The sequence below is a fragment of the Apodemus sylvaticus genome, chromosome 18 (genome assembly GCF_947179515.1).
Source record: "Apodemus sylvaticus chromosome 18, mApoSyl1.1, whole genome shotgun sequence".
Classification (NCBI taxonomy): domain Eukaryota; kingdom Metazoa; phylum Chordata; class Mammalia; order Rodentia; family Muridae; genus Apodemus; species Apodemus sylvaticus.
Window position 1 is genome coordinate 8,998,415 of NC_067489.1, and position 23,951 is coordinate 9,022,365.

Sequence of the window (23,951 nt, forward strand, 5' to 3'; positions counted from 1 at the left end):
AAAAAGAAAGTTTTTCAGGCAATGGTGTGCATTTGTAGTTCCAGCCTCTCTAACTGAGAGACTTCAGCCTCAGAGCCAGGCTGGACAATGGAATAAAACCACCCCCATCTCAAACAAAAGTAATTAAATACATTTTTCTTTGAGAGCAAACATTGATTTTAAAGATTGTAAACCCTCTAAATTGTGTTTTGAGATGGCCCTTGTTACACTGCTCAGGATGGCCTCAAACTCTTGCCTGAAGGGATCCTTCTGCCTCGGCCTTGCAGTTGTTGGGATGCAGGTGTGCCCCACCTGTCTCCAAAGAGATCCTTAAAAGTCTGTGGATGTTTAAATTACAAAGATTATTGTAATTTATTTTGAATTTATTCAACATTTTATTTATTTGATTGTTAACATCAATATTAACATTTATTTGAATGTTATTTTGAAAGCATGTCACTCCCTGTGATTTATTTTTATTTTACTATTTAGCGTGTGTAGATGTGGCATGCGTGCGGAGCGCAGACAGCTTTGTGGAGTCGGGTCCCCTCCACCTTGTCACGGTCGGCAAGTTAGACTCAGGCAGATGCTGCACGCACCTTTGTTTATTGAGTAGTTGCAGCCGCCAGGCCTGGGCTTCGCCTGGGGGACTTTGTTCTGAGAAGCTGTCTCCCCAGCAGGTGACATTGACTACAGCACAGTCCTGCTTGGCATGCTGGTGATGCAAGACGTGCAGCTGGGGCTCTTCATTGCCGTCATGCCGACTCTCATACAGGCGGGAGCAAGCACCTCCTCCAGGTGAGTCTGCAAGCTGCCACTGCTTGTCCACGCACCTTCCCCCGTGTGGTGCCTGAGCTCGTGTCCACGCACCTCCCCCGTGTGGCGCCTGAGCTCGTGTCCACGCGCCTCCCCCGTGTGGCGCCTGAGCTCGTGTCCACGCGCCTCCCCCGTGTGGCGCCTGAGCTCGTGTCCACGCCTCCGAGCATGGGCTGTGGCCAATGCAACAAGCCGAGGCTGGCTTTGCTGTGTACCAGCTCCCGGGCTGGAATATCACACAACATCATGACAGTGGCATACGTGTGTGCCGAGGATGCTCTGGGAGTGTGATGCACATGGGTCTTTGCACACGTGTGTTGTGACATGTGGCGATGTGTAGAGGTCGTGGTGGATGTCATTGCCATTGGCCTGCTACATCCTCTCAGTCCTTTCATTCTTCTCCACAAACCTAGTCTGCTCTTGCTTGGTCCATGTGGAAGAAGAAGTCAACCGGGAAAAATTAACTTGTCCGAAAGCCTTTGGTCATCTTATCAGTCCAGCAGGCCTCCAGGACCGCCAGCCAGGACATAGCCACGGTGGAAGATATAGAGAGCCTTCAGAACAGAGAGTAGACTGTGTGAGAGACTGAAAGCCTGGTCTGAACAGACAAGCTCTAGCTTACTCACAGAAACACTGTGCTTCTCTCCAGTACATGTACCCGCTAACGATAGTTCTAGCGTATAGTATCCATAAGGTCAAAAGTTCTCAGTTGAGACCTCTGTATGTATGTGTGCATGTGCACCTGTGAGTGTATGTGGTGTGTGTATCTGTGTATGGTGTGTGTGTGTGTGTGTGTGTGTGCATATTTATATTGTGTATTGTGTATGTGTATGTATAGTGTTTGTGCTGTATATGTGTGTATGTGTGCTGTATATGCATGTGCATGAATGTGTACTGGTATGTGGTATGTATATGGTGTACATGAACGAGTGTATGGTGTGTGTGCCTGTGTATGCAGCGTACCTGCATATGGGGAGGTGTGCATGCAGAGGAAGCCACCAGGCACCCTGTTTTATCACACTGTCTTATTCCCTGGAGACAATGCCTCTTCCTTAATCTGGAGCCCCAGGTGTCCTCCCACCTCTGACCCCTGCAGCACCGGGCTTCCGAGCAGGCATGTGGCTGTTGGCGTTTGAGACAAGGTCTTACTATGTAGCTTTGGCTAGCATGGGATTCACTATATAGCTCAGGCTGGCCTTGAATTTACAGAGATCTGCCTGCCTCAGCTTCCTGATTGCTGGGATTAGCACACCCTCACCTTTCTGGTGTTGTTTTTCCTGGCACTAGTTGTCTGAGTTCAGGTCTTCATGCCTGTGAGCAAACACTCTCTCCCACTGAGCGCCGCCCCAACCCCAGTGGAAACTCTTTACAGTCTCAGAGACTGATTTACTTCAAAGCATAGATCCCCAAGAAACTCACATTTGAGTCAAATGACTTAATTTTCTAAATTAATGTAAAGTATAGGTTTTCTTTTAGCTTTTAAAAATAAAATAAAAACAAGTATGATTTGGGTCATTCATTCTGTAACACGTTAAAGAAAACTGTTTTAAGATCACTTAGGGACTCTACAGGAATGCCCTGGAGTGAGATGATGTTCCTCTCTTTTCCTCCCCAGCGCCGTCATGGAAGTGTTGCGCATACTGTTTCTGATCGGACAAATCCTCTTTTCGCTAGCTGCTGTCTTTCTTTTGTGTCTTGTTATGAAGACGTATCTTGTAGGACCGTATTATCGGAAGCTGCACGTGGAGAGCAAGGGGAACAAAGAGATCCTTGTCCTGGGAGTGTCGGCGTTCACCTTCCTGATGCTGACGGTAACTCGAGTGTCTGTCTGCGCTGTCTGTGTGGCCCGCGCACAGCCTCCAGGAGGCCGATGGCCGCCTCCCTAGTGCTTAAGGCACTAAATCAGAGTGTTTGTCTATTCAGTTGTCCTGCGTGGTTGAGCCCGTGTGGTTATCCAAGTCCTTGTGAGAGTATGATCTGTGAGTGTTGCAGTTTTAAACACGGACAAGTGTTCACAAAAAGTCACCTGAGCACACTACTGTCTTAAGCTTTGCCTTCAAGACACTGGATCAAGTCTGAAGCCACTGTTTGTTCCTTTCGGTGAGGACGAGCATGGCACGGCTTTTCGTGCTGTAAAGGAAGGACTTTAAAACAGACCCAAGGATGTATTTGAAGGAGAGCAAGGGCAGGGTATATGAGCAGGGTTACAGGGGGAAGGAGGGGGAATGATATGTTATCTTAAAAAATAAAATAACAATAAAAACAAAGCAAACAAGATTTGTGTTAGAAAGTAGGTTTCCCATGAGAGAGTAGGGAAAGGCCTGGAGACGCCGTAAACAGTTCAGCAGCACTGGCGTCGCCTCACACTTCAACTGTGCTGTCCAGCAGCTGTGCGTGTTCCCTCAGAAACTCATGCATGTTCATAGCACTAGATTATAATAGCCACGTCCAGTCCAGTTGTCCTCTGAGGGGAGAGAAAAGGAGCTATGGCACACTGGGGCTGGGGAGACAGTCCAGTTGTTGAAGTGCTGAAGTTGTTGAAGTGTTTGCCTGAGTTCAGATCCCTGGCTAAGGTGGTGAGAAGTGTGGCCCTGAGCTAAGGGGCTGTGGCGCAAACACAGAAGCATCCCTGGGGCTGCTTGCCGTGCAGTCCACCTGAGTCATAAGCTTCAACTTCAGTCACATGCTATACCTGCAAAGATAGATAGATAAATAGATAGATAGATAGATTATAGATAGATAGATGATAGGTAGATGATAGGTAGATAGATAGATAGATGATAGATAGATAGATGATAGATAGATGATAGATAGATAGATGATAGATAGATATAGATGATAGATAGATAGATAGATAGATGATAGATAGAAAGATAGATGATAGATAGATAGATAGATGATAGATAAAATGGAGAGGGAATGTGGTTGTGTACTGCACCTGATGTTGCCCTCTGGTCTCCATCTGCATACACAAGCATACATACACTAAATGAATAAGGAATAGGAACGGTGGCATAGCACACAAGGCAATCCGCCCGGCAGGGAGACTGCTCATCCGCACAAAGCCAGGCGCTTCTCCAGGGAGTCACTCAGCGAGCAAAAGCTCAGAGGCTGTGTATGGCTGAGAGAGCGTCTGTTTAGTACTTATAAAAGAGCACTGTCAGAACCAAGGAAGGAAGGCAGTGCTAAGGGTTAGGAGAGGCTGGCAGGGAGCCTGGCCGAGCCAGAGTTAGGCAGCGTGGTGCCTGGGGACCTGAGTGTTCCTCCTCAAACTGTGCCTGTCTGACAGGAAAGGCTTCAGAGTTTTGGTTTGGTTGTTGTTATTGTTGATGGTTTGTTGGTTGTTGTTGTTTGGTGGTGGTGGTAGTAGTGATGGTAGTTGGTTGGTTGGTTTTGGTTTGTTTTTTCCAGACAGGGTTTCTCTGTATAGCCCTGGCTGTCCTGGAACTCACTCTGTAGACCAGGCTGGCCTCCAACTCAGAAATCCACCTGCCTCTGCCTCCTAAGCGCTGGGATACAAAGGCATGCACCACTGTGCCCAGCATCCAAGTTTCAGGTTTTTTTTTTTAAGGTAAATTATTTATGTTTGGTTTTATTTTTATTACCTTGGGGAAGCACAAAACTTGTTTTTGTTCATGATGACTAACTCTTTCAAAATGTGTTAGTCATTTAAATATGTCACCGCCTTACCCATTCCAGAGTCTTTTCTTTTTGAAAGGAAGGTCCAGCAAAGCTGCTGTAGTGTGTAGGCTGATGGCGCCTTCCCCAGGACGTGCCGACCATGAGAGTAACTCCTCCCGGGCTCTGGGCTCTTCCCCTTGATCACTCATCTGGATTGGCTGGACAGCTGCAGCTGCTGTCAGGAGCAGCTGTGGCCTTCGATGTTCACAGTCCATGCGGCTGCTCCTGTTGGGGTGGTGTTAGGGAACTGTTGTGTGTCGTCTCCATGGTGTTGCCCCCAGATCTCATTTCTAAAGAGGTGGGATCTGGGGGCTGGAGTACACATCTGGTTACCTTCACTGCCGGTCAGGTTTGCCCAAAGCCGGATCTGTGACATTAACGTTGACGGGAGCCCAGTTCTCGCACCATTCTCAGTGTTGTCTTTAACCTCAGCTTTTCTGTTTTTACTGCATATCCGTGCAGTAATTGAGATTGGTGCTGCTTTGGGGCTGCTGGGATCTGCTGTGGGATGTGTCCTTACAAAGTCTTTTTCTTTATGGGATTGGTAATACTTACTCATTTGTAGGGCTTATTTTGGCAAGTTGTCTGTGTCATTTAAAAAGCAGCTGCGAAATTCATTTGTCATAACCTTCAGGATTTTAATCATCTTACTTACTGTGTGACGCTCTCTCTGCGCTCTCCCCACTGATTACGGCAGCCTGCCCTTACTCTGCTGTCTTCTTCATCCCCAAGCGCTGCTCTGCCTCCATGCTTGGCTTTCTTTTTTTTAATGTGTGGGGTCAGACACGTGTGGCTGTTTGTGTCTGGCTTCTCCCAGCCTGACGCCTCCAGGTTCACATGTAGAGTGCACCAGCACTTCTGTCTGTATGGCTGCGTAGTGTCCTATGTCACGTCCATTCTCGCTAAAGTCTTCTGGGCCGTGGCTCGCTCTTAACGGCAATTTTTATTAAACTGTGGTTTTTAATTTCAATGGACTCCAATAAGGAAGTGTTTTCTTTGAGGTTGGCATATGGCGTACCCAGCGTGACCAGCGTGCCATCCACAGATGGCACATGGTGTATCCAGCGCGCCATCCACAGATGTTGGCTCCTTTGGACCCATGACGTTGCTCCCTGTTACTGTCTGCAAATAGCATTGCTCCCCTTTCTCATTTAGATCTGCAGTCACCCGGGCTGTGAGTTCAGTGTCAGTGTGAGGGAAGGATCCACTTCTCACATGTACTTCTGAATGCCACATGTATAATAGAATCTTTGGTCATTGCTTCATAGTATAACCCTGTCAGAATCCAGGTAGCCAGCCATGTTGTATACATGTGGGTACATGCACTTGAATTCATTCATGTACCTATTGTGTGAGGAATTACATGTACATGTGCACTTTTGTAAAGATATGTGGGTAATGTATATATGTATATATATGTATTATATGTGTGTGTGTTTGTATGTTCATCTAGTGGGTTGGTGTGTGCATGTGTCTGTGCTAATGTATGCGTGTAGGTTGCTCCTACATGGTTAAGTTAGGCTGTTACTTTGATTTGCTGGTGCTTTGCCTCTTTCTCTTTGCCTGCTCTCACACCCTGTTGAAGCTAGACACCCCGCAGTCTTCTGGCCCAGTCTTGAGCTCTGTGCCTAACAGAGCAAGAGTTAAAGAACTACTCTGTGATGACCCACCACCGTGCTGTCTGACATGCCTCACGTGTTTGCTTTTTCTCCCCCTGGACCCGCGGAAGCTCTCTCTACTTCCTTGTCAGTGTGGTTGCCTGTGGTGGCTGTCTGTCTTCTCTGTGAGGTCAGTGAGAAGATTAGCTTTAGTTCTGGAGCATGTATGGCTCTTTCCTGACACAGATAAAGAGAACAACACATTACAGATATTCACAGTAAAGATTGGAAAATATCCTCATTTAAAAATATCACACTTGTCTACGTGAGTGACTTTGAAATATTGGATTTTCTCTCTTACGGATGTGGATGACTGACTCAGCCAATGTCAGTCTCTTGTGTGCGTTCTTTCTGGGGCCTCCTGGGGCTTCATAGGAACCTGTGTCTCTAGGGTGGGACTTGGGCGGTAGCTTTTCTGACCGAGGTTCTTCTGCTGGGTCGAGGAGCGTCTGTCGAGCGTCTGTCTGTGAGCACCCTCCACCAGTGAGTGTCTGACAGGGCAGTACCAGGTATGAAGCTGCCTCCTTCCTCCTCAGGTCACAGAGCTGCTGGACGTCTCGATGGAGCTTGGCTGCTTCCTGGCTGGAGCACTGGTCTCTTCCCAAGGGCACATGGTCACCGAGGAGATGATGGCGTACATCGAGCCCATCCGGGACTTCCTGGCCATCATCTTCTTCGCATCCATAGGTACTCCCCACAGTGCTGTGATCTCTCGAGAAGCACGCAAGATTGTCTGTTTTGTCTGCATAGAAATATGCTTTCCTAGAGTTTGAGGCAAAGACTTGTCCTAAAAGAGGGAAAATGGGAGGAGGACAAAAGGACAAGAACTATCTGGTTGCTTGTCAGGTTTCATCAGTGTGGAGCTGAGAATGTATGTCATCATTTAAGGTGTTCTTCAGGGCCCCATGTGCCATCCACACGTCCCATGATGCCGTGCAACTGTGGGAATAGGGTGGGTTGCTACCCTGGACACCAGAGCAACAGCTAGGAGAGGGAAGCCGTAAAGCACCCTGGCTTCTCTGCTCTCTGCTGTTGGATGCTCATGTGCCTTGCTGCGGTCTGCAGATTGAGTGCAGTCCCTGGAAGACGTGGAACCCGAATGCCAGGCCTTACAATTTACGTAGAAATACAGAAGGCTGTCCACAGCTCTTGAAGGAGAGGTGCACAGTGGGAGGCCCAGCAGCTAGGAGGGATGAAGTGAGACCACTTACCAGCACTTTAGTGTTCTCAGTGGATTTGGGGCAGAAGACATCGGCCGAGTGCGTGATGACCCACATAGCACATGGCCGTATCTTCCCTCTCTTCAGCACTCCAGCCTCACCCTGTGACACCCACTGAGCATGCTGACAGCTTGCTAGGTCTGACTCCCTGGCCTGCTGCCTGCTGTCCCCACCTGATGGTCCATTGTGTTAAGGCAGCTCCCATCTAACCCACTTCCATATTTCACCAGGCTACTGTGTGCTCCCCTCCATATCCTGTCATCTGGGGTCATTGAGGATCCATATGTTTGTTTGTTTGTTTGTTTGTTTGAGACAGGCTTTCTTTATATAGCCCTGGCTGTCCTGCAACTCAATATGTAAGCAGACTGGCCTCACAGAGATCCTGCCTGCCTCTGCCTCTTGAGTTTGAGGATTAAAGCTATCTGCTACCACACCCAGCAACTATCTAGCTTTTGGAGTGGCTTTTGCATTTTGTATTTTTACTAGTTGCTTTGTTTTTTATTATGTGCATGTGTCTGCACACCATGCTGGTGCCCTTAAGACAGAGATGTCACAGACTCCTGGAGCTGGAGGTGGTTGCAAGCCACCCAGTGTAGGTGCTGGTGACCAAGCCAGGTCCTTTCCAAGAGCAGTCCATGCTCTTAATTGCTGACCCATCTCTCCAGCCCTAAAGTAGACTGTTAAACCCAGAACTCTGCCAGTGTGTTATCTGAACAGAAACATCCTCAGATCAGGTGAATAAGTCCGCATGTGTTTGCTTCCATCCTTTATGCTAAGTTCATCAAGGGAATTCGAGTTCATTTCCAAAGGAACTCACCTAGCTGGCCATTCCACCTCTGGTCACTGGGTTTTTCGGTTCAGGACTCTGTCCACATAAATGGCCTCCGCTCCATCAGACAACACTTCAGCCGTGAGATGAGCGAGGCAGATACCTCGCTCTGGAAAGAGCATTAGTAAGTCCAAGGACAGCTGCTAGTCAGAAACAGTAGCGATCCCAGGACGTTGGCCAGCAAGTGTTCATCTATCTAAACAGGGATCACACTTGTAGGACATGAGGAACGAGGAACAGTTTATGGCCCATGGTGAGGAAAGGCTTGCTGGGTTGCAGGAGACACTGAGGCTGATGAGGAGCGCGACGTTGAGGCTGGAGGTTTCATGACCAGGTTATGTGGGCATTGAGCATGGTGTAGATGTAGCACCAGATTTTGCGGCCCATCTTCTGACCAGCGACAAGGGCTAGTCCGTGTCCCCACCTAGTCTGCCACATGTTCTATAAATGCAGTTTTACTAGAACACAACCAAACCCACACATTTCTGTCATGTGTGAGTTAATGACTACTTTGATGCTGATACTTTATCTTGGGATGTTATTACTAAAGATGCTAGTCCAGGTCCCTCAAACAATAGCTATTGCTCTCACGTACCTCGAAGTTTCTATAATGACAGCAATGTTCATGCATTCCCTCTCTCTTGACACAGTCCTGTCTGGACCCTGTTCTGAGGTGTCTTGTCTTTTTCTCCCACAGGGCTTCACGTGTTCCCCACCTTTGTGATCTACGAGCTGACTGTGCTGGTGTTTCTCACCCTGTCCGTGGTCATCATGAAGGTATGAGGCTTTCTCCTAGAACTGGAAGCTGAAATCTCACACATGTTACACAGGAGAGCACTTCCCATGAGACCTCATTTCCAGCCAGCAGCTGTATAAATCCTGCAAAGCCCCAATGACACCTGTGTCTCCAAGTGCCGCTGTGTGGAGACCCTGCTGATCCGTCCCCTGACAGAACCAAGGGGGCAAGGCTGGCCAGTAGTCAGGCTCTTAGGATGATGTGTTGTTTCAGGACTGAGATGTTAGGAATTGCCAGAAGCCAGGTCAGGGAGCATCTTTCTAGATCTGCAGGCTTGTTCTGGACAAGTCTAAGGACGGCCCATGCTTCCTTCCTGATGGTGGTCTGTGTTAGCACGCAGGAAATCCAGTGGGCATTTCCCAATGTCCGTCCTTGTGGCCACAAACTACTGTTGTCTTAGTCAGGGTTTCTATTCCTGCACAAACGTCATGATCAAGAAGCAAGTTGGGGAGGAAAAGGTTTATTGAGCTTACACTTCCATGTTGCAGTTCATCACTAAAGGAGGTCAGGACTAGAACTCAAGCAGGTCAGGAAGCAGGAGCTGATGCAGAGGCCATGGAGGGATGTTCCTTACTGGCTTGTTTCCCCTGGCTTGCTCAGCCTGCTCTCTTATAGAACCCAGGACTACCAGCCCAGGGATGGCACCACCAGCAAGGGGCCCTCTCCCCTTGATTACTGAGAAAATGACCCACAGCTGGATCTCATGGAGGCATTTCCCCAACTTAAGCTCCTTTCTCTGTGATAACTCCAGCCTGTGTAAAGTTGACACACAAAACCCGCCAATACAACTGTGTTACCTGTACTGGTGCCTAAGTCAGAGTGACTGCCTGTTTAGCAGTATCTGGTGAGTTGCTAGTGCTGAGTGCCTGCCAGTTCCTGAGAAGATCTCACGTGTGGACTCAGTCTTCGTCTTAAGCACCTAATATTTAATGCTATCGATTCAACTTGCTGGGGGAAGGCTTATTTTCTGTCAGTGAATCCAAGTCTTTTATTTTGCCTTCTTGTTCTAGATGAGTATAATAGTTTATCTATTTATCTTGTGTCTTCTGGGTAGGTGATCTGATGTGCCAATGTATGCACCTTTTTGTGTGATTTGTGACTAGAAGCTGTGGTAGCCATTGAAATTTTGTGTTATGAGAATGATTTTGTCCGGCCTCCAGTCACGAATAGCGATGCGATAAACTGTTGTTACAGTTTGTGTTGGCAGTGCTGGTCTTGTCTCTCATCCTGCCAAGGAGCAGCCAGTACATCAAGTGGATTGTGTCCGCAGGACTGGCACAGGTCAGCGAGTTCTCCTTTGTTCTGGGGAGCCGAGCACGGAGAGCAGGCATCATCTCCAGAGAGGTGAGAGTCTATAATCTGAAGTGAGAGCCCTGTGGAGCACGGGGTACTTCAGTCCAAGCAGTTACAAAGAGGGAACCCCCCCACCCCCACCCCCAGCCCCACCCCCAGCCCTACCCCCTATGCCCTCTGCTCCTGACTTAGTAGTTGAGGCACAGCAGGCCTCAGGGGCGGCAGCTCACTCTCAGAGGGCACTAAACTGGCCTGGAAGGAAGCCTTTGGTGGGAGTCACGGAAGCTGGGCTTGGGTGCTTTCTTCTCATATAAGATGATGAATTTCTTAGGTGGAAATAACTAGTTAATCCTGCTGTCGTTTTTTTATATTTGATCTTAGTCCAAAGGCCAAGAAGTGATGTCATTCTTCTTGACAGTAATTATAATTATCAGGCTGATATTCGCTGTGACGGGCTGTTATAGCCCTACAATAGAAGCTCCCACTGACACTCAGGGAAGTCTGTGGAGCATCGGTGGTCCAAGGCTGTCTCTTTGTGTAAGGGGTGTGTGGAAGCAGCAGTGTCCAGGACACAGTAGGAGCACTGTGGAGGTTCCCAGTGAGTGAATGAGGCCTCCCTGAGCCGGATGCATAGCTGTATCATGGGAAAAGGATGGATCCCTCTGAGACCTTCTGACTTGTGTGGGGTCCTGGAGGGTTCACCTTCAGGCCATCAATGAAACCAGGCCACCACCCTGGTAGTTACCAGAACTTACCAGAGCGTTCCATCAGAGGTCGAATACCACTTCTTCCCACTGCAAATGTCCTCTCACCCGTGGTGGCATTTCCCCTCTTTAAAGATGGATATACTTCTGGTTTACAGCGTACCTCCCAACACCCAATGGGACCACACTCTCTATGTGTGCCACCCAAGGTGTCTTCTGAAAATGCAGGACTTCCTGCTGCTCAGTGAGACACGTAGGCTGTTCGCTTTACCTCCTGGGACTCTTGTGACTGTGCCCGTTTGCCTGCTGCAGGTGTACCTCCTTATCCTAAGTGTGACCACCCTGAGCCTCTTACTGGCCCCTGTGCTGTGGAAAGCAGCCATTACCAAGTGTGTGCCAAGACCAGAGAGGCGGTCAAGTCTCTGACAGCACCTGATGCCAACAGACTGCGGGGTGGGGATTCTCCTGAGGTATCCAGTCCTGAGATGGTCTGCTGCCGCACTCTCCGCTGGCTTCCTACCAGAGACAGCGTAACACCGGCCCAGACGCAGCATCCTCATGCTTGCTTGCATTTTCAAAGACTCTCCTGTCGTGTTTAAGAATTTTCCAGAGTAATTTATTTGAAGTCAGTTGATTATGTACAGAGTTTTAACACTTTTACAATCACCTGAACTATTTTGCCTGGATGTGCCTTTTTTAATGAAAATTATTAACTTCTACTCATTAATTTATCAGCTTATGATTTTTTGGTAAAGAAGAAAAATTAGCCATTTTATTTATTGTACAATTATAATCTGTTGGTCAAATATTTGTTATTAAACATAATAGCAATATGAGATTTTAATTTTATTTTTGAGCTCTTAAACTTACTTTTTTGATCTTTAAAACCTCAAAGTCACAGCTGCGTGTGGTGGCGCACACCTGTAATCCCAGCACTAGGGAGGCAGAGGCAGGTGGATTTCTGAGTTCGAGGCCAGCCTGGTCTACAGAGTGAGTTCCAGGACAGCCAGGGCTATACAGAGAAACCCTGTCTCGAAAAGCAAAACAAAACAAAACAAAACAAATCCTCAATGTCCTCTTGTCTCTTGTAACTATTTTAAATAAAACATTTTCATGTTGATTTTTATTAGTTTTACTTTTAAGATATTTGATTTTGAATCACAGGAATATGCATTCTTAAATAAAGACCATTTATGATCAGGGTATAATTATTTGAAACTTACTGAGAATCTCATTTTTTTAAAAAAGATTTACTTATTTTATGTGGTTCTTTGCCTGCCTGTGTGTGTGTGTGTGTGTGTGTGTGTGTGTGTGTGCCAGATCCCCAGGGACTGGGGTTATCAGCAGTTATCAGCTGCCACGTGGGTGCTGGGAACTGAAGCTAGGTGCTTGGGAAGAGCAGCCAGTATCCTAACCCATGAGCCATCTCTCCAGCCTCCAAAAATCTCATTTTTAAAGTTAAGAGTTTTGCATTGAACTAATCATTGACAAAATCTAGCCAATGTTTTTTTAATTTTAGATTGACTTACGTGTGTGCATGAGCATCACGCGTGTGCCCGGTGTCTCAGGAAGTGAGAAGGGGGTGGGTGGATGCCTTGGACCTAGAGTTCTGGGTGACCATGGGACACTACGTGAGTGCTGGGAACCAAACTAGGGTCCTTTCTCAGAGCCATGAGTGCCCTTAACCGCCCGTAATGGTCCCTCCAGCCCCAGCCAAGGGTTTTTTTTTTTTTTTAACAAGGATTCATATGTCATCATATAGTTCTTAAAGACCAAATGAATGCATTCTGAAGATGTTGAACTTCTAACTTTGGAGTTTAGCTGGTATGTTTTAGTTACCAGGTACCGTAGAAATGACGGACTCTCCTGAGGGGCGTGGTCAGTCACTCCTTGGTGCTGTGGCAGGATAGTCTGTTGGGAACCGGAATTCACTCTTAGTTTCGGATGCTGAGAAGCTCAAGGTCAAAGGGGGGAAGGCTCTCTCCTTCCACCTCTGGAATGGCGCCCCTGGGCTGCATGCTGCATAGAGGATTTCAAGTAGTGAGGAGAGCAGAGAGCACACCCCCAGGGGCTTGTTTATAATTAATGTAATTAACCCACCCATGAGGGCGAGTTCTTTTTTTTTTTTAATGATGAATTATAAAAGTTTATTAAAAGGTAACAAAAATCACACATTAGCAAATACTTTATACACAGTAGAAATGTAGCAATTTTGATGTGTTGAGAATATGCTTGATTTGTGTGAGGGCGAGTTCTAATTGAAACTCTTCTGAGAGCCGGGTGGTGGTGGCACACACCTTTATTAGTCCCAGTACTTGGGAGGCCGAGGCAAGCAGATTTCTGAGTTCGAGGCCAGCCTGCTCTACAGAGTTGAGTTTCAGGACAAACTCTTCTGAGTCCACCCTTCCAATGCTGTTGTATTGGGGATTAGACATGTAGCACCTGAACTCTGGGTCTGGAAACATTCACACATAGTAGGTGTTTTATTTTTCAGTGCATACATTTTCTATTTTAGTTGACAGTTACAGTTATATATGTGCATACTGTGTGCGACATCACTGTTATTTTACACAAGAATTTCTCTGTAAATACTGGTTTTCAGAGCAGGACATGTTGACCGTATACTCTAAGGTAGCAGGACAGAGTATGAGGTGTGATTATGTATCTTTTTGTGCATATGTGGATTGCAGTAATGTAAATTAAGCCACTGAAGTCAATTGAAATAGACTGCATCTTCCTGAAGTGGAGAGCGATAGGAGCCAGGGCTTTTAGAATGTGATGTTGCTATCCTGAGTGGTGTCAGATGGCCGATTCCATCGCCCTTCCCATGTGCTTGGGATATGCTGAGGGAGCAAGATATCCCGGCACAGCTGCTGACCAGAAGTGGCTACAAGGTTCTGTGACTCCTGAAGAAGTCAGCGATTGCTTGGAAACTGACTGGGAAGGGACATTGTCAGGGATCCTGGATAGAGACCTCAAGATGTCAGTTTTGTTGCCTTCCAAGAGCTTGGCGATCAGCTGCAGGGTATCAGTGCTTCAGAGCATAGTCACTCATGGAGGTTTTGCTGAGGTAAAATGCAGTTCCAGGTGTGGAGGGAGATGTATCCAAGATGCTGTGTTCCCGGAAGATGAGGTGACAGTAGGACAGGGAAGGATATCTGGTTTCTCTGGCTTTCACCACATCACACCCACATCACACCCACATCACACCCACATCAGCGGTGCATAGTCTGCATGCTGCACACTGGGCACGACAGGGATGGACGGGTTGGAGTTAGGGATTTCTCCCTGTCATGCACGTGGGAAGGTCTGGAGTAGCTGAGGGGATAGAATTGGCACACAGGCTCACTAACCTTCTTGAACTTGGTTCTAGAAACGCCAAGGCTCTTGGAGTACCTGGAGACCCCATTAAGAAGATGAAGAGGGCTCTGGAGAAATGGCTCAGTGGTTAAGAGTACCGTCTGCTCTTCCAGAGGTCCTGAGTTCAATTCCCAGCAACCACATGGTGGCTCACAGCCATCTGCAATGGGATCTGATGCCCTCTTTGGGTGTGTCTGAAGACAGTGACAGTGTACTCACATATATTAAATAAATCTTAAAAAAAAAAAAAGATGAAGAGAAGAGAGATGTATGCAGAAAGGCTTGGGTGAGCCGACTTCAGAATGGGATGCAGGGAAGGCAGATGGCCTTGACGCTGTCGTCCTTTGTAGGTGTCAAGCAGAACAGAGAGTTCTATTTTCAACTTTTCAGGAATGCATTTGACCCAATTATCAGGCCTGAAATACCATGTTAGCTAATTAGGATAAAATGTAACTTTGAGGTACCATCCTGCAGTCACTTCCTCTTGGTAGCAGGGTTCTTGTCATCTCTGTTTTCTTGGACCCAGCCACCCTTTAGGTAGTACACACAACAATGTAACTCTGGAGTTGCTGATTAAACCAGACACAGTTTTACCATCCAATCCAGCAAGTACCCACTGTGGCATTTGTCTACAGGAACTGAGGGCAAATTGGTGTCCATATAACAATCTGGGCATGATTTTCCTTATTGCCAAAAATCGACCCAGAATCCTTCAGAGAATCTGTGGGCGCATCCAGAGTGTGGAACACGCAGCAGTAAACAAAGAGTGATTGACTTGTGAAAATACCTAAGGGAACTTTGAATGACGCTTAGTAAAGAAACCAGTCCAAACATGTCTCACTTCGCCTGCGACATTCCAGAAAGGACAACACTGTTGGGACAGAAACAGGCAGTGGTTGCAGAGGCCTGAGGGTGGTGTGTGACAGTGGGCAGGGGGTTGACTGCAGAGGACTTTTAGGGCAGTGAATAGTTTTAATGAAACTATTCGATAGGAGGTAGAGGTGATCCCACGCCAGTGTGTGTTTTTCCCAACTCGAAGAGTGTATAATAAGATTAGAACCTGCCAGGCTTCTGGGGGCGTACCTTTAATTCCAGCACTCTGAAGGCAGAGAAGGGAAATCTCTGACTCTGAGGCCAGTGCGAGGGCAGCTATACTGTCTCACAAACACCAAACACAAGCGTAGGAACTGATAGAGACTATGAATTCTTGGTGATGGTTGTAAATCAGCGTAGGCCGTCTCCTGGGTAGGTGGGTGGCTGTGAGAATCGAGTTTAGCAGAGCGCTGAGCATGGTCGGAGGACCAGCTCCAGCCTCCAGCTGCTGCTGAAGAAGCAAACAAGCAGGGCAGTGTTACTGATCCTGAGATGGAGGCCCACCATGTGCCAACGCCGGGCCTGAACTCCCAATCCTCCCACGAGTACCGTGGATCCAAGATGTCTAGGGCCGCACCTGCTCAAACAAACAAAACAAAAATACAGATTGCCAAGTTTTAGCAAAAAAACGCAGACTTTTTGTCAAGATATCATAAAACCTACAGGATAGTTGAAGGATGACGATCAGCTTAGCAACGCAGTCTCCAAGCCCATCACTGTGCTTTGTATTTATATTTTTATTTAGATTTTTTAAAGCAATATTTTATATTTTTATCTATGGAATTTTTGCAAATATAAATTAATTTTAGTTTCTTTCATATTAATATAAAAATATATTTACTTATTTTTAAAAGATTTAATTTATTATATGTGAGTACACTGTAGTTGTACTCTCTGGAGAGTCTTCAGACACTCCAGAAGAGGGCATCAGATCTCATTATGGATGGTTGTGAGCCACCATGTAGTTGCTAGGATTTGAACTCAGGACCTTTGGAAGAGCAGTTAGTGTTCTTAACTGCTGAGCCATCTCTCTAGCCCATAAAATATATTTATATTTCCAGTAGACCGTTGTTGTAAGGAACTGTAAGTTATTTAATTATTTGCAACATCGGATCAGGAATCCAGAGGCTCTTGTCTGTCCCCCCTGACTTAAACTCAGGCTCCCTGAACTGACCTTGTACACAGAGACTGCTACAGTGTTTCCTGGGTAACCACAGCGCCTCCCTTGATTTTTCCCATGTGCAGTCGCCACCTGAGAGCAAATACGTCTTGCCGCTCAATATTTATGCCTTTCGATTTTGTTTTCTGATCTTTTATGGTAGCCTTGCCCACCATGCTGGTGTGGGTGTTTGCTGGGCACTCCAGCATGGCAGTGTGCCGTACCTGGGTGCTCCTGAAGGGGTGGGAGGACAGCTCTCAGGAAGCTGTTCTCTCCTTCCACCTTTAAGACAGGCTCTCCCTTGTTTCTGTGGCTCTCACTCTGGTGCCCGAGGCTAGCTTGCCTGTGAACTTCTGGGTGGTTTTCCTGTCCCACACCTTACTGCAGGACGAGGACTCCAGATAACAGCTGCTGCATCTGGATTTTGGGTTCTGGGGATGGAAACCCTTTACTCGTTGAGTTAGGCAAGTTTGTGCAGTTAACATTTTCCACCCACTATATTGCAAGCCCCCATTGCTTGTCTTATTTCCCTGTTTGAGAGTTCCTGATTAATGCTGTTTAGAAATGAAATGTTATCCCAGTTATTTTGGAAAATGCAAAGGTTATAGAGGTTGGATCATAAAATCCCCACATTCTAAGCAGTTGTTATATCCTATCTAAAGGATAGGATATAATATACCTTCTGAAGAAGCATGTGAAAACACATTCCCAGTACCATGACCCTGGACCTAATCTCATCACCACTCTCTTGTAGGTATGAGAACATTACCCTATGAAAATTCCACTGTTGTACCTAACAATCTGTCCTCCATAGCTTTCAAAAAGGTCGTATTGAGATATAAGTAATTAAATCATTGGTATAATAATTAAATTCACTCATTTAATGTGTAAATTGGGTTTTATTGTCTTTTTAACTTTTGAAAACTCAGATGCACACAAACACACACACATACATGTGTGTGTGTATGTATGTATGTATGTATGTATGTATGTATGTATGTAAAGCTTATCTTTTGGTTTGAGACAAGGTGTCGCTGTATAGCCCTGCCTGTCCTGGAACTCACTGTGTAAAACCAGGCTGGCCTTAAACTCAGAGAGGCCTGCCTGCCTCTGCCTCTCAGGTGCTGGGACCAAAGGCGCAATTAATCGGTCGGTGGATCGATTGATCGTGCCTAGCCAAAGCTTATCATCTAAGTGTGCCCATGATTGGTGTTAAGGAAATGTGTCGCATAAGCATGGCCGTCATCTGCTCCTAAAACAGTCACTCCTAAAACAGTCACCGTTGCAAACTGACTCTGCGATTACGAGGACTGAGTGCAGGTTCCTTGATACCAACAGTGCCAGTACTATGCTGAACTCACAGACTGAGTAGATTCACACACCATTCATTCTGTGTCCAGCGTCTTTTATGGTATAACGTTTCCCGGTCCCATACACACTGTAGCATGGGTCAGAACCCCATTCCTTTATGCGGCTGAACAATAGGCTGTTGTATGTGCTATGTCCCATTTTTTTAATCCCGTTTCTGTCAGTGACAGGATCTTTCTACCTCTTGGCTATTACAGCTAAAGCTTCAGGGAATATTTTCATAAAATATCGACATCCACTCCACATGCGTGTGTGTTCTATTACTCTAACGTTACATGGATTATCCTGTGGCGGCTACCTTTGTACATCCAGGATAAACTGCAAATGGTCATTATTTGATGAAAGGCATGGATGAATCTATCCTCTTTAAAGACCCAAAGCTCAAGGGACTCTATATAGCATAAACTCAGAGACAAACCCAGAGACCCACACCAATACACAGAAACTCCAAAGACAAAAGCAAATACACACTCTCTAAATCACCAGGAGCGAGGGGATTTGTCCCTTACTAGTAACCGTCACAGGACTGGCATCTCCTCAAAACATAACGACCAGGAGGCAGTAGGTGGAACACTTTAAATTCTGAAAGAAATAAAAATAAACCTTGCCGATCAAGAATTATAAAGTCGATGAAGCTGCTTTTCAAAAGGAAAGGGTGCAGGCACTGGAGAAATGGCTCATTGGTTAGGAGCACTTGTTGGTTTTCCGGAGAACTAGATATCCGCCAGATGGCTCACAACTGTCTGCTACTGCAGTTCTAGGGACTGCAGACCCTCTTCTGACCTCCGTAGGCACCTGCACACAGGTACACAGACAATTTAACAATAAAATAAGCTACATGATATGACTGTATTCATGGTGATGGTGGGTTTTTGTGTTTGGTTTTTTTGTTTGTTTGTTTGTTTGTTTTGTTTTTTTCTCTGTGTGGCCCTGGCTAGCCTGGAACTCATTATGTAGACCAGGTTGGCCTGAAAATCCGAGATCTGCCTGCCACTTGCCTTTCTGAGTGCTGGGATTAAAGGCGCGTGCCACCACTATCCAGTGTGGCTTGATCTTTTTAATTAAGAAAAATTGTGTGTATGAGTGTTTTGCCCATAAATATATGTATGTATGTATGCATGTGTACCACATGCATGCCTGGTACCCGTGATGGTCAGAAGAGGGCATTGAATTCCCTGGAGCTGGAGTTACAGGCAGTTGTGGGCCACCATGTGGGTGCTGGGAATGGAACCCAGGTCCTTTGAAAGAGCAGCAGTGCCCTTAACTCTTGAGCTATTTCTCTAGCCTCATGTTGATTTTTTTAAAAAAAGATTTATTTATTATATCTAAGACACTGTAGCTGTCTTCAGACATTTTTTCTTCTCTTTCTAGCCTTGCTTGCTCCAGCCCAAAGATTTATTTATTTATTATATGTAGCTGTCTTCAGACACCCCAGAAGAGGGCATCAGATCTTACTACAGATGGTTGTGAGCCACCATGTGGTTGCTGGGATTTGAACTCAGGATCTTTGGAAGAGCAGTCAGTGCTCTTACCTGCTGAGCCATCTCTCCAGCCTCTCGTGTTGATTTTTTAACTGCTCCTTTTTTCCTTTGAGATGAATAGTCTAAAGCCCAGGTTGGTCTGGAAGTCACTTTGTAGCCTTGACCTCATGGCGATCATTCTGTCTTAGACAGATGTGAGAATTCCTGATGTGGGCCATCATACCTGACCTTTACTCTTTTTGTAATAGAATTTAAAGGATAAAAGCATGAAGTAAATATGAATTTGTCGGTGGGTAACAGCATATAGATGTGTAAATGACTAAGCCCAGCTAAAATACAAACTGATAAACAGCAGATCCCAATACATACTGTCTGTGCAAGACTTAAGGTGCACGAACACCCAGGACGTGATGGAAAAGGCTCGGGTGCTGAGGGAGTGGATTCACCTACATGATATAGAAATTATAAATATACGAGCACCAAACGCCACAGTTCCCAAGTAGGCCAGGCAGAAGGGAGAGGCGCAGAGCTTTAGAATGATGTCCAAGTCTTCATTGCTTACTTCAGTATTGGAAACAACCAGACTGCAATGCGGGTGACCTTTGCTGAGACGCCTCACAGCTGGACCTGGCACCTGAAGAGGCCTCCTCCTGTAGCCAGGCAGGACCCCCAGTGGAGGGATAAGGACACCCACCCACCCACAAAACTTTCCATCCAAAATTTGCCCCGTCTAAAAGAAATACAGGGACAAAGATGGAGCAGAGACTGAAGGAATGGCCAACCAATAACAGGTCCAACTAGAGACTCATCCCTTGGGCAAGCACCAATCCCAAACACTACTAATGATAATCTGTTACAGATAATCTGAGTGCAGACAGGAGCCTAGCACAACTCTCCTCTGAGAGGCTCCACCTAGCAGCCGACTGAAAGGCATGCAGAGACCCACACCAAACACTGGCCAGAGCAGGGAGGGATTGGGGGCCCTAAAGGGGACAGGAACCCCACAGGAGGACCAACAGAGTCAACTAACCTGGACCTCTGGGAGCTCTCAGAGAATGAGCCAGCAACCAAAGAACCTACATGGGCTGGAACAAGGCCCCACCCAGCACATACATAGACAGCAGCTCAGTCTCCATGTGGGCCCCCCAACAACTGGAACAGAGGCTCTCCCCAAAACTGTAGCCTGATGGTGGTATCCATCCCCCAACAGGGCTGACTTGTCTGGCCTCAGTGAGAGAGGATATGCCTACTCTGGCAGAGGCTTGATGTGCCAGGGTGGGGGATATGCAGTGGGGGTCCCCACCCTCTCAGAGGAGAAGGGGATGGGGAGTAGGGGAAGGGTCTCTGTGAGGAGGGTACCAGGAGGGAGAGCAGCATCTGAGATGTAAATAAGTCTGGTAAATGAAGGCAGGATCCAAGAAGCTACTGCAGGTCACACTTGCCTTGGTGGTAGGAACAGCTTTGTGCTGGAATCCCAGAGGTCCTCCTCCGAGGCAGGGCAGGGTCTCTAGGAGCGTTCCCTGTACTTTGTGGTGTAAATAGTGATTGGCCAGTGAGCTCCAGGGAGCAGCCTGTCTCTTCCCCACCCCAGCACTGGTTACAAACGCTGGCTACGAGCCACCAGATTGGTTCTGGGGATCTGGACTCCGGCTGTGTGCCTTTAGGGCAAGCACTCGGTTTTCCCACAGTTTGTCTCCTCAGCACCCGTGATGTACATTTTGATTGTCAATGTGACCGGCTTAGGAAATACCTAGGATGTTACTGAAGCACACCTCCGCTGATGTCCAGAGGGCATTTCCAGAGACCAGAGGACCCTGGCTTCAGTGCATTAAATCCCTCAATTTGGAGTCATACATGATGGCATTGTTGAGAGAAGGTGAAAACTAGGCAGTAGGGCCAGGTTCCAGGAAGCAGGTCACTGCAGACATGCCCTTAGGGCTAATCTCATCTTGACTCCTTCCTATATCACCATTGTGTATAATGTTGCAGAAAAACAAACCAAACCAAAGCAAAACAAAATCTACTTATCCCACATAGAGAACCAAGCACACTGGAAACTAACGTTATCAGTACAGTCCAACTTGGGGAACCCGTGAGTGTTCCTGGAGTTACCTTATGAGTAATTTAGGAATAAGGGTTACAGCAGCAGCAGCAGCAGCAGCAGCAGTAGCAGCGATGATCCTGTATGGGGCATGGAGGCCTTTGTGCTCACAGACATGCACTAGGGGATCCAGGAATGTTAAAAACAAAGGGTTGGTCTTTCCAGGGAAGGAATGTGAAACCTGCTTCACACCCCGAAGGCTGGAATGGACTTGCTTTCCACCCCGGTGATCTTTGCACAATCTGCACGGCCAAAGACTCTCCGGCACCAGGGGCACCGGGCGTTCCTCCAGATCCTTTCTTCTAAACTGGTTCTCAGTCAATCTATAGAACCCATCTTTATGGAAGGTGTCACACGTAGTCAATCTATAGAACCCATCTTTACAGAAGGCATCACATGTACCCTACAGAGTCTCCTTGTAATCGAGTCTGATCTCTTTAGCTTGCTTTGCTCTTCAAAGAGACTTAGACGTGCTCTGCCACACATGGTGATGAGTTAATCTCCACATACAAAGTTTTCACCGAACTGTTCCGTGTTTAATAAATACTCCTAAAATGAACAACTTAGAGTCAGACTCCACAACTGAGCCGTGCTGAGCTGAACAGCTCTCTTGCCTCCTGCTGTTCAACTCTCTGTTGCCTGTGAGGATCTCAGCGACAACACCACTCCTGGAAACTGGAATCCAAAGCTCATCCAACTTGCAGGAAGCTCGACCTGTTGAAATGCGTCTTTCCCCAGAGGCTCTGTTGCTCATGTGGTCTTTTCTAGACAGCTGGGCTTACAGGACGCCATCTCTCAGCCCAGGGAGGGAGGATCCTTGTGCATTCGCTTTCAGGGACTTCCTGAAGCTCTGGAGTTATTTACTTCCTGTTATTTTAAGATTTTCTTTTAAAGTATTGTGTTCCATTCTGTTTGCTTGTGTTATGTGTTTTGCCTGCATGTATGTCTGCGGCATGTGAATGCAGTGCCTGTAGAGTCCAGAAGAAGGCATCAAATCCCCTGGAACTGGAGTTACACACAGTTGTGAGCTGCCATGTGGTTGCTGGGAATCAAACCAGGAACCTCTGGAAGAGCAGCCAGTGCTCTTAACCACTGAACCATCTCTCCAGCCCCAAGATGATGATGATCCTCTTCTCCTCCTCCTCCTCCTTTTTAAATAACATGTCTAAGTGCTTAGCCTGCGTGTTTGTTTGTACACCATATGTATGCCCAGTGCCTAGAGGCCAGCGGGGGACGCCAGAGCTCTGGGACCTAGAATTACAAATGGTATTAAGCTGCCACGTGCTAGAATGAAAGCCCAGTCCTTTTTAAGATCAACAGGTGCTTTTAACTTAGGAGCCATCTCTCCAGCCTCTTCTGAGACTCAAGGCATCTCCCTTCAGAACACTAAGGATCTTCCCCGTGGGCTGAAAATCTCGTTTCGCTCTCTGCTTCCCAGGCATGAAGATAGCTCTCTGCTACACTCTTTTTTTTCTATCGTGGCATCCCCTACACATGTGTGGGGCCAAAGTGACCGTACGGAAACCTCTGACACTATGAGCCAGGATAGATCTTTCCTCAGGTTAAGTTGATTCTGTCAGGTATTTTGTCACAGCAAAGACAACAGTAACGGATGTATACGTCGGAGTCCGTTTACCATTTAGTTGTGGTGTTTTGGGGGCCGGAGAGATGGCTCAGTGGTTAAGAGCACTGACTGCTCTTCCAAAGGCCCTGAGTTCAAATCCCAGCAACCACATGGTGGCTCGCAACCATCTGTAATGAGATCTGACGCCCTCTTCTGGTGTCTGAAGACAGCCACATTGTACTCACATAGAGTAAGTAAATTTTTAAAAAAAATTATGGTGCTTCCTGGTCACTCATAATCCAAGAAACAGGTCTGTCTATCTCGAATTATAAGCAGAAACCAGGACACCGATCCATTTTAAGACACCACTCCCAAGCCACCCAGTCACAGCGAAGACAACAGTAATGACAAGTGTTCGGTGGCTCCACTGTTCAGCAACCGCACTGACCTTCGTGCTCACCATCGGTTTCTAACTCAGGACCATTTGGCTTCCAGAATACTTTGAGGACCTGCATCCGCCAGCAGAGCGAGTTGAAGGCTGTTGGCATGTAAAATCATTCCTTGTAGTTAAGAAACCCACCCTTATCAAATAGACCGGAGAGGCAGGTGCCACTTCCCACTGCAGGGGCTGGAGGACTTCGGTTCCCCTTTGTTCTCTGTTATCAGTGTCGGGGAGGAAAGCTAGGAAAAGGAAGGAATCCTGGACATTTGAAGGCTTCCACGCGTGATTTCAAGTCTGCCCTGCAAAACCAAGGTTAATTAGATGCTTGGCGGCTTAAGAAGGCGGGGCTTAGCTGAAGTGGTGGGAGCAGGTGTAGTCAGCATAAAGGCGGTTAATTGTAAAGCCATGCAAACTAGGGGTGCCCAGTAATAATATGTTGCATATTACCGAGTGAGGCCTTTGGTCTGTGCTCCTCAAAGGTCTTCACAGATGTTCATTAGCCCAGCACTTGGTTCAGCTCTGCCCTCTATATGACTCATCAGCTGGCCGGGGTTATTCTGCTTGATCGAGGTCCACATAATCGGGCTTTGTCCAGGGGTAGCCATCCCAGGCCTTACATGCTCAGAG

At 47.0% G+C, this 23,951-nt stretch overlaps 1 protein-coding gene across 4 annotated transcripts in view; it reads left to right on the plus strand.

Annotated features, from left to right (window-relative positions):
- Positions 1-14,548, plus strand: part of Tmco3 (transmembrane and coiled-coil domains 3) — a 36,240-nt gene extending 21,692 nt beyond the window's left edge. For 2 of the 4 annotated variants that reach the window (XM_052161895.1, XM_052161896.1), the window contains 6 exons: positions 657-777; positions 2,411-2,606; positions 6,671-6,821; positions 8,881-8,960; positions 10,174-10,323; positions 11,289-11,498. In XM_052161895.1, coding sequence (XP_052017855.1) covers positions 657-777; positions 2,411-2,606; positions 6,671-6,821; positions 8,881-8,960; positions 10,174-10,323; positions 11,289-11,402 — 812 coding nt within the window. In that variant the 3' untranslated portion in view covers positions 11,403-11,498. Of the gene's footprint in view, positions 1-656; positions 778-2,410; positions 2,607-6,670; positions 6,822-8,880; positions 8,961-10,173; positions 10,324-11,288; positions 11,499-14,349 lie in introns of those variants that run through there. The other 2 variants (XM_052161898.1, XM_052161897.1) reach the window with 2 other exon arrangements.
- Positions 14,549-23,951: the final 9,403 nt, after the last annotated feature.